Here is a 15,804-nt window from a genome sequence, read left to right on the forward strand (position 1 = left end):
AGTGTAGTTATGTAGAAATTAATAACCTGCTTATTCAGCTATCGTTCCTTTTTTTTCTTATTGTTTTCAATTTTGGCATTGTACTGTTCAGTGGATACTATTAGAAGGTGATAAAATGTAGTGGAAGAAGGTAAAATCCACAATTACTTAATTTTTCTGCTTGTCCCTTTCATTTATTCACTCTTCAGATGGTCCCTGACTGCCTCAGATACGCCAAGCATTGTGCTGGGTGCCTTACATATATTTTCTTACTGAATCTTTAACATGCCTTTGAGCAGCACATGATACTTTCTCTTTCACAGCTGAGTTAACTGAGGGGGTGAAACTGGGATTTCAACTCAGGCTGTAGATTCAGAGCCTGCTGTGAGCTGCTTTGTTGTACTCCAGCCTGCTTGTCCTGTAAGGGGAGACACGTGTGATCCAGGCGCCCTAATACAAGTACCTAGTATTTGTATTTCTTATTTGTATTTCTTACCTGGAGTAAGAAACTGGCAGGTTTCAGGGAGGTGGGATTGAAGCTGTGGGTTTTCACAAAGTGTTGAGATACCTTGTGAATTGGTTTGTTGCAACTGGGTCATCTGTCCTGTAGCATTTCTCATGGACTAGATTTCGTGTGATGTTCCTCTATGGCCAGTGTTTTTTTGCTTTAATTGAAAGATACGGAGGCTTCATCTGATTCAAGTACAAGCTTTTTGGCAAGATCTCTTCATAGGTACATTTGTTTTCTGTGCTTTTTCTTACATGTTACCATGACATTAAAAGTTGGAAAGTTAGGTGGCTCATTAGATCTAGATTTAGATGCCTAAAGAAAGATCTTAGATAATATATTTGGTCAGTGTTATCTGGTTATCTCTTTTCAAAATCAGCTGCAATAAAACAAAGTTTTGGTGGAAAAAATTATAGTTTTATTTAAATACTCTTGAGTTTTTTTCACATGGTATCTCAAGGTATTACCCTTTGGAGCTGAAATTTCTTAGTATTTTCTAAATTCTAGTGTGGTTTTTCTTAGGAAGATAATACAATATGGATGAAATTATGTTTCATTGAAACACAGACAGAAAGAAAGTTGGGCTTTTTTCTGCCTTTTAATGACGATGATACCAGATAAAGAAGTACTGGAGAAGCTGGTTGAAAATATGAAATTGATTAACTGCACATTCTAGGTGACTCTGGATTCTTAGTATCTGTGATTAAATTTGCTATATTTATATGCAGATTTTATGCTAGGTACCAGCAGCTAGGTACTTGCCTGAAAAATCCCATGGACAGAGAGCCTGGCAGGCTACAGTCCAGAAGGTTGCAGAGTTCAACACAGCTGAGCAGCATAGCACAGCGGCACAAGAAGTTCAAAAGCCACATTAAAACGAAACATAAACAAAAACCCGCTGTCACCTGGATCCCTTCCATACTTCACAGAGAATTAGAATTTGCACTTTTTCACTAGTAGTTACAACAGAGGACTGCAATAATTTTAGTTCTCAATCAGTAATTTACATTTGGTAAAATTTTAGCCTATCTCCACTTTTTTGTTTTAATCACCCAGGGTGGAAACTGCTTTGTATAGTCTGTGCCTCCTGTTTTAAACAGAGCTTACTGATCATAATTTAAACACTTCTCATCTCTTAGGGTTGTCATTCTGTGATACATGTAGGGCTGATGGTGAAATCTTGGGTGGTTTGTTCCTTCTCGTGTTTTCAGACTGCTGTGCTTTTTCAGCTCTTGAATTTCTGGCTATCGGTGGTGGCGGTGTCTGTTTGTGTCCTTTATCGCTGGTAAACATGATGGTATTATCAGTGCTCCAGTCTCTACAAGTCTCTCTTTGCTTCTGGTCCACTTTTCATATGCTACCGATGGAGGAAACATAACCAGCCTTCTTTGTATTCTTTTGAAGTGCAAAAGAAGTGATTGCTCATATTGAGAGAAGCACTCACTTTCGTAGTATGATTGTCAGTTTTGACTGTTGTGAGAATCCATTTTTCTTTTGCTTTCTAGTCACAGCTATGTCCTACTTAGTTGAGGTGGCTGAATAATAGTGTAGCAGAAATTAGCTGTAAGACTGTATTGTAACATCAATTGATATTTGACCATTTATTCACTTTTTCTGCCTCCTTATTCCCTGTCTTTGTTCTTAGTTCCTGCAGCCTCCTCCCACTGACTGTACTTTTGTTGTTACCTCTGTTAATGTTCCCATTAAGTTAGATTTTTCTAATTTATGGAATATGCCTTAGCATTTCTACTTTTATTTTGATCTTTCTGCATTTTACCTGTTTTAGGATTTTTTTTTTTCTTGAATTTTCTCCCCTCCCATTTTGGGCTTCCCTGGTGGCTCAGATGGTAAAGAATCTGCCTGCAATGCAGGAGACGCGGGTTGGATCCCTGTGTTGGGAAGATCCCCTGGAGAAGGGAATGGCTACTCACTCCAGTATTCTTGCCTGGAGAATTCCATGGACAGAGAGGAGCCTGGCAGGCTACATTCCACGGGGTCACAGAGAGTTGGTCATGACTGAACGATGAACACTTTTACTTTCCCTCCACTTTACTTGATCTGTTTTTGTTTGCTTGTTTGTTTTATTGTAAAGACAGCATTTAAAATGACTTAACCAATATTTGTGTTTTTAGTTTGAGACATTTCTTAATTAGACTTCTCAGGTCTCTCTTAAGTAAGTTTCTTTTCCCAGGTATCCTTCATTTATAGATAAATGGTTAACTCTTATGGCCATTAGGGACTGTATCCAAGATTCAAAGGCAACTTGACAGGATTCTAAATACCAGTGATTTATAATCAAAGAATACAGACTTTAATTATCAGCATGATGAAGACTCAATAATGTCAGGAATCCTCAGAGAAGCAAAATTTACAGACTGTAAGGCCATTATTGATTAGACCGTACTTATCAATTAATTTAACTGTGTGATTTGCTTTATCTAATTCTGCTGTTTTCTAAGAAACTTAATCTCTTATTCAAACCCCATCTGTCTTGCACTAAAAGATAAGAACAGATGATTCATGCAATTTATTTTTAAGTCTTTGAGAAAACTGGTTGCCATCATTTTGAAGGGCAGTCTGACAGTGTATATCAGAAAAGCTGTAAGAATATTTGTATCCCCTAACTCAGCCTGCTTCCTGTTTATCATGAGGAATTAAAAATCCCAGGTTTTGTATATATTTGTTGCAGCATTTTTCATAATATTCGAAGACTTGAAACAGCTTTAATGACCAAAAGTGAGAGCTCAGTTACACTTTGGGATACTGACAGGATTGAATGTACTGCCTTTTAAATTATGCTTCAGATCAAAATGCATAAGTGTAATACAGTTTTAAACAAAAATTATGTGCATAAAAAAGAAATATCCCAAAATGATAACACCCTGTTAGGCATTTTCTCTGAGTTGTGGCATAAAATGGTTTTTTAATAATAATTTCTATTACTTATTGCTTTTGTGGGTTTTGGATAGACCACATTTTGAGTAGCCGGGGGAAAGATGACCTGAGGTGGTGTTTTTGCTTAGAACTGGCAGTTCTAACATTTCAGTTGATTTGCTTCCTGGGTGTTTCATTAACAAACTATAGGGAGTCAACCTTTGACGTTATAATTAAGCAGTTTCACCTGTTCAAAATTTAGCATCCTGTGCTATAGTCTTTAACCACCTGTCACCGCTTATTTATCATGGCTGGTACTCTTAATCATTCCTTCCCTTCATTAGCAGGAAGTGACTCTTTAATCCGAGTAATTTGTTCACATTCATATTTCTCATGTAACCAAAATGTTTTAAAACTGAAAACAAGAAATGACTGCCTCATCTGCATTTTATGAAAAAGAAGAAGATAAACCAAAAGCAAGGGAGGCCTGGAGAGTTGCCTAGGGTGGTTCCTGACTGAGTCAATACTAGAAGCCCAAGGCATGGCTCTATCCCATCCTCCTGCCTCACTTCGACTTAGTGAATGATGTAGGAATATTCATGAGTTTGAGAATAAAATATGCACTTGGATTTAGTTACATACAGATATTTATAAATATGCAGATGTGTATACATTTTGTGTGTGTGTGTGTGTGTGTGTGTGTGTGTGTGTGGTTTAGGTTGCTCAGTTGGTAGAAAGATGGCAAGAGAAGATGAGAGTCATTTGCCAGCAAAGCTAACATAGAAAAGAAAGTGGCTTTCTTTTCAATAGACTTGAGTCCTTTTGTAAACAGTCCTGTCCCCTTGCAGAAGTGTATGGTTGGTCATGCAGGGCCAAGAAGGGAATGGTTAGATGCAATGAAGAAAGCCAGGGTCATTATCTCCAGGAAAAAAAAAAATCAATACATATGTGAGGATGGTAGAATAGTAGCATTATTTTGCCACTACACAAAGGACAGAGTATTTTTGAAAGTTTGTACCCGTGTGTGTGTAAGGGTTTGATTGTGGGTTCTTCACAAGGGAGAAAGCCTATATTTTTATCTGGAGACAACTAATGGGAAATCAGCATACCTTCTTTCAGAGGTGTATAAATAGAATTACTGGGGAATTAACCAGTGATCTGGGAAGCAGTTTTTTCCTTTAATGCCAGAAGGGTTTAGGGCTTTAATTAGAGGGCTAGCTGAATTCTGGGGATATTTTTTATTACATTTAATTAGCTCTTATTTATTTCTTTGCTAAGATATTTTTATAGGTATATAGTAAATCATATTTGCTGTTATAGATTCATTGTTATATTTCATTTTGTTACAGATATGAGATGCACTTGGATTCATTGTTATATTTATTTATGATAAAAAAAATATAGCAATTATTTTCACTGTTTTTCTTTACAGATATGAGAAGCCTAGCTTAAAAGAAAAGAAAAGGAAAAACTGTTTTAAACCGCTAACTCTAGAAATAATGACTTCTAAGTAATTACTTAACTGTACGTTCAGTTTTCGTCTAGCAGTATCTCTTAAAACCAACCACCCAAAGAACTTGTTTCTGCTTGTTCTCTTACTAGTGTAATATAAACCTACTAAGTTTCTTTTTTCATGGACTAAAAAGTTTTTTTTGTTTCTTTGTTTTTTATTTAACTACTGCTTTGTATATATTATATGACCTAGTAACTAAGTATAACTGAAAATAATACTTTTTTTTTGAGGGGAGAAGTTAGCCATTTCACTATCTAATCAGTACTGCTATGATTGAGTTAGGTATAAATTTGGTGGTATGGATGTATGCAGGTATGTTTTTATGATTCGAAGCTACGTACATATGTGTATGTAGGTACTTTATAGCTGAAGTCTCTGGTCTTCACTATTTCTACCATTAGTGACTACACATTAATAATTGCTAGTGTATCAGTTATGAATACATGGAGTGGCATCAGAAAACTTGACTAGGAGTGGCATTAAAACCATCGGGATTTGTTTTTCTCATGTAAAAATAAGTCCAAAGCCTGGCAATTTCACGGTTGGTACCGTGGCTCAGGGTATCTCATCAGCATTTGGGTTCCTCCTGTTTTCCTGCTCTGCCATATGACTTGCCTTTTAGGATTGTGAAGCTGGAAACTTAAAATAATCCTAATTTTAGAAATTCCTTTATTCTCTAACCCAGTTTGCCATCAACTTCAGTTGCCTCCAATGTGATGTCTTGGAGTTGACTACCCCTCCCCCATCTGCCACTCACTTCCTTACTTTTGCATTGCTTACAAAGTTTACAAAGTTTTCTAGCTGATGTCTCCAATCTCACTCTTCCTCTTTTATTCTGCCAATCATTAACAGTCTGATTTCTTGAAACCTAACTTTTTAAATATTTCTTCCCTACTTTTAAACCAAATCCAAATTGTTTCCTCTTTGAGTTTTCATTCATAATGTGATTACTTTTCTTACTGAATCTTTATTTATCTTTCCTTCTCAATATAAATTATCACAGAACATTCTCTTCAGTGCACTGTTTCCTGTCTGCCATCACTAACAGACACACTATAAACTCCTGCCATGGAGATTTTTATCCTACTCTTTTTTTTTCTCAATTGAAATATGGTTGATTTACAATATTATATTAGTTTCAAGTGTGCAACAGAGTGATTCAGTAATTTTAGAGATTATGCTCCACTTAAAGTCATTATAAAATGTTGGCTATATTTCTTTGTTGTACAATATATCCTTGTAGCTTATTTATTTTATATGTATTAGGTTATACCTTTTCATCCCTTAATCCCCATTCTCCCCTTCCCTCTCCCCATTGACAGCCACTAGTTTATTCTCTGTTTCTGCTTTGTTATATTCATTCATTTGTTTTATTTATCTCTGTTCTTCTCTAGTTGTGTCCCAAAGCCCCTACTCCTCCTGTTTTTACTTCGTTTCAAATCCTGGTTTTCAAGGCCAACTTTCTAAATTTCTTTCTTTACAGCCCCTGCCTATGTATTTTTCTATCTATTCTACACTATATTTTGAAGAAGTGTAGTGTGGACCCACTCCAGTGTTCTTGCCTGGAGAATCCCAGGGATGGGGGAGCCTGGTGGGCTGCCATCTATGGGGTCACACAGAGTCGGACACGACTGAAGTGACTTAGCAGCAGCAGCATAGTGTAGTGGAATGTCTTTGGAATCGGTGTGAGTTTAAATCTTGATCTAGATGTAACTTTTTGACCTTAAGAAGTTTAACTTTTCTAAGCTAGTTTCCTTAGCTATGAAATTTAAACAATTATGTGCATACACATGTGTGCGTGCGCGCACGCACACACACACACACACACACACACACACTGTCTTTTTGTGACAGTAAAATGGGGTAATGTTTAGTAAAGTTTAGTGGTACTTAATATTAGTCCCTTAATATTAGGGATTGCAAAATCCCAGGATAATAGTGTTAAACAAAGTTGAAGTTTATTTTTCTCTTATATTAAGGAAGTCCAGGGGTATGTAGTCCAGGATTGATATGGTAACTTTGTGTTCATCTGACACCCAGGCTTTCTATATCCTTCTTTTCTATCATTCTGATATATGATTTCTACATAAAGTTTGAGATTACCATATCGTCCAGGGCTTCCCTGTTGGCTGAGACAGTAAAGAATCTGCCCGCAATGCAGGAGACCCAGGTTGGATCCCTGGGTTGGGAAGATCCCCTGGAGGGGGGCATGGCAATCCACTCCAGTGTTCTTGCCTGGAGAATTCCATGGACAGAGGAGCCTGGCGGGCTATAGTCCATGGGGTTGCAAAAAATGGACACTACTGAGTGACTGACGCTTTCACTTTCACTTTTCATAGTCTACTTTTCATGGCTGCATTCCAGATAGCAAGAGGAGGAAGGAAAAAGGGATCTATTTCCAGTGCAGTCAACTTTCTTTAACCAGCCTTCCAGGAAATCTCTCACAACCTTTCTGCTTATAGTCTCCAAACACCTAGTCACATGACTGAAACGTATTAAAAGAAGGCTGCAAAGTGTGATCTCTTAGCTGGGTACATTGCTCCACAAATAAAATTAGTGTTCTATTACTGATGAAGGAGGTAAGAATATTGGGTGTCTGCAGGCACAGCTGAAGCAACTTAGCATGCCACACACACAAGCAGACTCAGCCATAGCAAATGGTGAGGTTAAACTAATATCATATGCCTCCTTTTTTTCTGTTCTATTTAAGTTAGCTTAGTGTTTCATTCTTCTTTGCTTCATATGTATCTTATTTTTCCCAGTTACTTTGGAAGTGTCTTAGGGATAAGGACCATGTATCATACTTCCCTGTTGTGTTTCAAAATACACAGCAGAATGCTTGGCACTTGGACCACTCAGTGAGAACTTAGTATGTATTTGTTAATTAATTGATTTTACTTTCCACTAGGACTGTGTTTCTTTTAGCCTCTTGTTGGATTTTCCCCTCCTAATGGGTATTTAATGCTATTCCCTCAACTGCAAACTAGCAGCTATCACGAAAGGAATGTGCCAGAGATTTTCCTTTGATAATTTTCTGTTTTCTGATGCCTTAATAGTTACCCTGTGGTGCTGATGATCTAAATTTTATCTTCCTTTGATTAACATATTTTAAATGTTTCTTTTTTTTTTACCTAGTGGTTTTCGATAAAATCCCCAGATTGAACCTAAAGAGTAATGTAAAAATGTACATTGTATGTATCTATTACATACATATTTCTAATATACCTTTTTATTATGAATATATAGACTATTATTTTTCAAAATACCATGGTTGAAAAGGCCTCAGGACATTTTTTTTCTCCGCATATTTAACTCACTGATTTGTTTGTAAGAAAGCTGAATAATTTGAAAAGAAAGCGTAGGTTATAGTTGTCAAGTTGTTTTGAGCTCCAGGTTCTTTTTCTTTTTCTCCTCAACTATGGGTGAGAAGAGGAGAATTACTAACCAGAGATAGGAAGCTCTCTCTAAGAAGATAAAGAAATAGTAATACTACTGGAAACCTCTTTCTCAGCTGCTTGGGTCAGACATTATGTAAAAACAGAATCTTATAGTATCAAAGGATCTTATGATAGAAAAGATAATGTGAGTTCTTTTTTATTCTACTTTGGAACTTATTAAATGGAATGTTTTAAATGAACATGCTACATAAGAATACATTACATCATTAGTATATGAATACACATGTATAATACAGTTTCTTTCATACCCTTCACCAATATTCAACTATATTCATACACTCAAATATGTATATGTCATATAAGTACATACATAAATGTAAGAGATAAAGATGTGCTGCTACAAATTCTTCTTGGAATAAGGAAGGTGAGGTGTGAATAGGTAAAATAAAAAGTGATATATTATCCAGTTATGTACGCTCAAAAAGAGTAGGTAGATGGATGTATGTGAATGGTTGTGTGATCTTTTGGTAGAGTATTCAATGATTGGGAAAGAGGAGCCTTCTTAGCAAAGTAACCACATAGTGTGAAAGAGATTGAGAGTACATGTTAACTAAAAGTCATAGTAACTTTATGATACTTTTTAATGATGTTTTTGGACGGATATACAAATGACATACAGCTGTTTATAAAAAGTTGGTGTTTCTTTATAGTTTGACTTTATTTGGTTTTATTCTCATAGATGTTTTCTCCCAGATGTCAGATTCCAATGGCTTAATGATATTTAGCAAGTTTGACCAGTTTCTGAAGGAAGTTCTGAAGCTCCCAACAGCTGTCTTTGAAGGGCCATCTTTTGGTTACACAGAGCACTCGGTCCGCACCTGTTTTCCACAGCAGGTAAGGACGGTTTAATAGAATGTAGGTACTTGAAGAGCTCTCATCTGCCCCTCTACCTTTAGTCAAATTTTGCCAGATTGCTTCACTCTACGGATATAGGTCTTGAATATGGGAGGAAAAAGAGCTTTAAATCAGAGATGGGGGTATAAAAAAGAGGGAGGATCAAAAGTTCACCTGAGAACTCTTTTTGGGAGAGGGGAGGGAAGTCTTTTCTGAAAAAAAAATGATAGGATTTGAAATATCTCAAATTACTAAGAGTTTCCAGGAAAATATTTGAGATGAAGTATTTGTATTATTGCTACTAGACATGTATTACTCTCCCTAGTGAGTTATTAACTGTGAAATATAGGAATTTTGATATAAAACTCTATACAATTCAGATCATTGTTTCCTGAGCACCAGAGACAAGCAATGCTGTACAACTCTCAACTGTCAGCTCACAGTCTCTCAAGAGTATAATGCCATTTTCATATAAAAGAAAGATAGATTTGATTTCTTCTTTATTCATGAGTGTCCTTGTGTGGTCTTGCTCCAGAGGTTAGTGTGAGTATATTCCTGAGATCTTAAGTGTGCCTCAAAGAACTCAGAGCAGAGTGGATACTTGCTGTAGCAGCCATTTTTTTTTTTCCAGGTAGAGATGAGATAACAGAGCTTCATGCTACATTTAAAAAGTTCTAGAAAGCAGAGAACTTTTTGAAATCTATGTTAAAGCTTCCCAGATGGTGCTAGTGGTAAAGAACCCTCCTGACAATGCCGAAGACGTATGAGATGCCGGTTCAGTCCCTGGTTATGGTTCGATCCCTGGGTCGGGAAGATCCCCTGGAGAAGGGCATGGCAACTGACTCCAGTATTCTTGCCTGGAGAATTTCATGAACAGAGAAGTCTGGTGGGCTATAGTCCATAGGGTTGCACAGAGTCAGACATGGTTGAAGTGACTTAGCACACATGTTAAAATTAATGGGTAAAAGATACGGAAATAGGATACTGACATAGTTTGAAGGTGTCTCACCACAGAATATTTATTAATTATAAGGGAAACATAGTAACTTGGCAGTAGAGAAACCTGTCAGATACCACTTTAAGCAAGTGATCAAATCCACGTCTTCAGCAGAGGGAGAGGCTGACAATCCTGTTCCCTAGTAGGATGCCCTAAGAAGTAGCCAGTATGATTGCTGTGGTTCTCTTTAGAGAAAAGTACAACCAGAGTCTCATTGAGGAAACATTCAATAATGCCAAATGCAGGATTTCTGCAACATAACTGGCCCACACACTTTAAAAGGGCAATGTCATGAAAGACAAAAAAAGATTGAGGAGCTGTTCCAGATTTTAGGAGTCTAAAGAGACATGAAAACTGAAACACAACCATGATCCGGATTTTTGTTGTTGTAGTTGTTATAAAGGACGTCATTGGGACAATAGAGAAAATCTGAATTGAAGCTTGTAGACTAGATAATAGTATTCTGTCAATAACATTGATTTCCTGATTTTGATACTTGCATGTAATCAAGAGAATGTCCTGATTTTGCAGAAATAAAAAGCTGTTTACTTTTAACTATATCTCTTCTGCAGTGTTAACATTTGAGGAGTCTGAGTTAATGGCAAATGGGAATTTTTAAATAATCTTCTTATAGGCTTTCCATAAATCTGAAATTATTTAGAAGTAAAAGGTTAAAATGGCTTCCCTGATAGCTCCATTGGTAAAGAATCCGCCTGCAATGCAGGATACCCCAGTTCAATTCCTGGGTCGGGAATATCTGCTGGAGAAGGGGAAGGCTACCCACTCCAGTATTCTTGGGCTTCCCTTGTGGCTCAGCTGGTAAAGAATCCACCTGCAATGTGGGAGGCCTGGGTTCAATCCCTGGGTTAGGAAGATCCCCTGGAGAAGGGAAAGGCTACCCACTTCAGTATTCTAGCCTACAGAATTCCATGGATTGTATAGTCCATGGGATCACAAAGAGTCGGACACAACTGAGCAACTTTCACTTTCACTTTCAAAAGATTAAAATATGGGATATTTAGCCAGGCCATAGAATAACATATATCCATACATATATTCACCAAAAATTATATTACAGAACTTCCTGGAAGTTCTGACTTTGTTTTCCTGGATATTGACTAAAGTTTGGCAGGAGTTGACTGGCATATGAATATGTGTGTGTGTGTTTCATAGGTATCCTAACTAAGCAACATTTATTGTCTGTGTTAGCAAGCCTCTCATTACCGTTATAATCTCGTGTGCATTATTACCATTTTCACTTATTTGAAGACCCTTTCCACGCCTAACGTCTCTCAAAATCTCTCGTATAGCCCATGGCATCTGACCATTGCTTTTGGCGGGTGGTGGTTATGATGGGTTGTCATTTCCTGCGCATATGTAATAACTTGATCATAGTTGTTGCTGTCGGAGGCACTTCAGCTGAGTTATGTCCGCCTTTTGGTACTGCATGTGCTGTCATTTCAGATGTCCTCAGGGAGAGTATACTCTGATTCAGTATTAAAAAGTTGTTGTAAACACAGAAGATGGTGGACATAACAGAAATAAATTTTGCATTAGTGACATAAATACTCATCATTGGAAAAACTACATATTTTCTTACAAAGCAACATCAGGTGCTTTACAGAAGATTTTCTTTCTTTCTTTTTTTTTAAAGGAAGATATCCACAAATAGATGAAGCTGTGTTTTTATCATTGAGATACGACCAAAATCATTTCTTGTCAGTTGAAGCAGTGCCACTGAACCTTGCAAAATTGCCAAATCCTTCTGAATAGATGAAAGGAATTTCAAGTCATCAGGAGGCTGGTGGGACCGATTCACATGTCATGAAGGATTATAGTTAATTAAGTCATTGAGTTAGTTTAATTGGCTGAGTGTTTTTCTTTCTTAGTGGCAGGAAAAAAAAAATAATGGTGCATCTTACAAATGATGGTGTCTTAGATTGGATGAAATACAGTGTATAACATGGATTTTGATATGAACAGGTCTCTGGTAATGAGGCCTATATCGCTGGCTGTCATTAGATTGAACAAAATTGCAGAGAGTTGAAACTGAGATTTTGCCCTAGTTGGGCCTGTGGAGGAGAATGTCTTGCTAAATTATTTCTTAGGTAGAAATGACGATGGCTCCAAGATTGTTTTCTTTTTTTAAGGTTAATTTTTAATGGAGTATAGTTGACTTATGTTTTCATTTTTTAAGAGATTTTTGTTAGTTAATAGTGCTTACTGTGAACATTGCTGTAGAAAAGGCCCTGCCCTCTGCTATTACTCATGAGCTGAGAACAGGGTCTGATGGTTCCCTGGCCAGTAGGCAGGGCTGGAGGTTGCTGGGCATGCAGTGTTGGGGGCTCTTGGCTCAGCTTCTCTGCGACACAGTCTACATGTACTCCCTCCTCTGGAGTCTGTGGTTCACTAGTCTTCAGGGTAAGCAGGAAAATTCTTTGCCAAGAAAGCTCTGAGAATCGTGGACTCCTAGTCACTTTACTTCCTGCCCTAATGGCAGCCTAAAAGATGAGGACATACCTGCTCAGATGCTGCTTCTGATTCATTATTCCTTTTAAGCATAAGCAAATCTGAGTTTAAGTCATCATTTTAAAAAACATCCCTGTTGATGTCCCTATTTTGCTTTAAACAAAAACAAACCTTGCAAACTCCTCACTGTCTACTGGATTGTCAGCCACACAGGCGGTGCTATCAGTCCACCCGCAGCCTGTCTTTTCTCCTTCACTCCGGATCTCTCCTACCCCTTTGCCTCAGGATGCCCTTAGATATTGCCCCAGTGCCCTTTACATTCCCACCAGCAATGGGTAAGGCCATCTTTTTATTTGCAGCCTTGCCAACAGCACATATTCTTTCATTTAGGATTTTTTTGCCAGTCTGAGAGATGAGAAATGTTATCTTAGCATAGTTTTGATTTGCATTTCACTTGTTTTGCATAAGCGAAAGTGATGTTCTTCTCTTCTTTATGTTCTTAGCCCTCACTGAAATGCAGCAGCCTCTGACCTTTTCTGTCTCCTCCAACAAAGGCCTCATATTTCATATCACAGCTAAATATCTCCTGGTCTTTGATGCTCTGAATCTTTCAATGTAGGATTAATTGCTTCCTGTTCTGCAATCTCTGGCCAGTTATATGTAGCTCACTAATATCCTGAAGGGATGCACCTTGGTCTTCAAATTTACATCCTCATGACTAACAGTCTAGAAAATCATCAGTGCTTACTAGTTATTTGTTGGATTAATTGAGTAGTGGTTTTAAATCAAATATGGCATGAGAAAGTATCTGGGTTTGAATTCTAATCATAAGCTTAAAGCTCATGGATATACTTACTTGCAACCTAATTGTTTTCATTGATACTTTTATTCCATCATTATCTACAATGAGATAATCTTTACAATGAGGAAAATACAGAATTTCAGATTTTTTAAAGACTTTCCATTTTTTAAAAGCTGTAATAAATAAAAGTCGCTCTGACAAAAAGCACAGCGACTTTACATTGTTGTGTCATTGCAAAGTATCCTAATTTTCAAAGTCCAAAATAAATCTGTGATATGGACAAATTCAGAGTCTTTTAATAATTGAAGGCCAATCCATAACACTGGTCCCATAACCAGTTAATGTGTGCTTGCCCTTGTCAGACAAAATATTTTTATAACTCTACACAAAAGTTTGTATAAAAACATTTTAATCTGAAAGATTTTTAAAATGATATTTTTAAGGCTTTTAGCTAAATGCTGTACATTGTTTAACTGATGACCAAGTAAGTCATAGGACAATGGATAAAAATTATTTACCTATTGCCTATAAGAAAATAAGAGTTTTTAATAAAAATGATGACATTGGAAATTGCAATTATGATGATCTAATGCTACATTATTTTACTTGTTTTCTCATATTATTTTAGTGATACTGGATTTCCCAGTTTTAAGAGATAATTTGTCCCCTCTTTTAATGCAGGAAAGTTGTAGCTCAAAGTAGAGGGAGGGACTTGAGAATGGATGGCATCTAGACTAGTAATTGTCAGTATTGAGGATTAGAATAACAAAGGGCAGGGAGGTAGGTGACAAACTGAAACACCGGATTAAAAGAAAAATATGAAAGTACGTACGAAGATAAAAACAGCCTTAGTGTTTTATTGGGGAAGGCATAAATAAATCATGGTGTTTTTGCTCAGTGGATAAGGTAGCTGTTAAAATGATTAGAAAAGAAGACGTTGTAGCAAAACAATAAAGTATTTAATAAAACAACTTAAAAAACAGATCGTATATTTTTATCTACCCTGTGTACGTAACTCTATAGAAACATGCATTTGGAGGGACATACAGAAAAGTGAGAATTGTAATAGGAATGTGCATTATATGCAGTTTTATTACAGCTTTTATTATAAATATTGTGCTGTAAAAAATAAAGAGAAATGCAAAGCATGCATTCAAGAGCAAAACCAAAATAAAACAAAAAGGTAGAGAAAGAGGCAGTCTCTTTTTCACACAGTTATTTTCTGAGACATGAAATTTTAGAGCTAGGAGTTCTGTCCCATGAGTTCTCAAACTTTCTGGTATCAGGACCATTTTACACCCCAAAAAACATTTGAGAACCCCAGAGAGCTTTTGTCTATGTGGGTTATATCTATCACTATTTCCATGTTAGAAATTAAAATTGATAAATTAAAAATATTAAATCATTTAAAAAGAATAATGGCAGCCTATTATATATTAACACAAATAATATACTTTATGAAAAATATATTCCAAAACAAAAAAATTTAATGAGAAGAATGCCATTGTTTTATATTTTTGGCAAATTTCCTTAATACTTGGCTCAGTTGAAGGCAGCTGGATTCTCATATCTGCTTATCCATTCAATCTGTTGTGATATGTTGTTTTGGAGTAAGTATGGAAAAAATAATCTGGTCTCACACAGCTGTGTAGTTGGAAAAGGGAGGAACATTTTAAAAGCTTTTGCAGATAATTATGGATATGCCATGTTGGAACACTCCACCATACCCTCTTGAGAGAGTGAACTGGAAAAGGCAGATAATATCTTAGTGTTGTTATGGAAGTAGTTTTGGCCTCATGAACTCCCTAGAAATGATTTAGGAACCTCCCAGGGGGATCTCTGGCCATCCTTGGAGAACCACTGCTCTAGCCCTTGAGAGATAAGAAAACTGAAACCAGATTATTAGGTGATTTTCCCCCAAATCACGTAGTTTATGGAAGATAGAGTCCTGGGACATGGTTCTTCTGGCTTCACTCCTCATGCTTTCAGTGGACCTCCAATTATAGTATGATTTAGGACAACTTAGGACAAGAACCGACTCATTGGAAAAGACCCTGATTCTGGGAAGGATTGAGGGTGGAAGAAGGGGACGACAGAGGATGAGATGGTTGGATGGCATCACCAACGCGATGGACATGAGTTTGAGTAGACTCTGGGAGTTGGTGATGGACAGGGAAGCCTGGTGTGCTGCAGTCCATGGGGTCACAAAGAGTTGGACAAGACTGAGTGACTGAACTGAATTGAACTGAGGACAGCTTTTGGAAACTGATCCTGAGTGTATTTATAAGGGAATTCTGAGATATCAGATATATCCATTCCTCTACCTATGGACTTTTAGGTTGCTTTCATGTCCTGCAATGAGCATTGGGG

The 15,804-nt window shown here is 37.0% G+C and overlaps 1 protein-coding gene across 14 annotated transcripts in view; it reads left to right on the forward strand.

Moving 5' to 3' along the window:
• DTNB (dystrobrevin beta) overlaps nt 1-15,804 on the forward strand; it is a 241,753-nt gene that overhangs the window by 70,342 nt on the left and 155,607 nt on the right. For all 14 annotated transcript variants that reach the window (XM_005213006.5, XM_059891335.1, XM_024998836.2 and 11 more), the window contains one exon: nt 9,012-9,166. In XM_005213006.5, coding sequence (XP_005213063.1) covers nt 9,012-9,166 — 155 coding nt within the window. The remainder of the gene's footprint in view (nt 1-9,011; nt 9,167-15,804) is intronic.

The sequence above is a fragment of the Bos taurus genome, chromosome 11 (genome assembly GCF_002263795.3).
Source record: "Bos taurus isolate L1 Dominette 01449 registration number 42190680 breed Hereford chromosome 11, ARS-UCD2.0, whole genome shotgun sequence".
NCBI classification, from domain to species: domain Eukaryota; kingdom Metazoa; phylum Chordata; class Mammalia; order Artiodactyla; family Bovidae; genus Bos; species Bos taurus.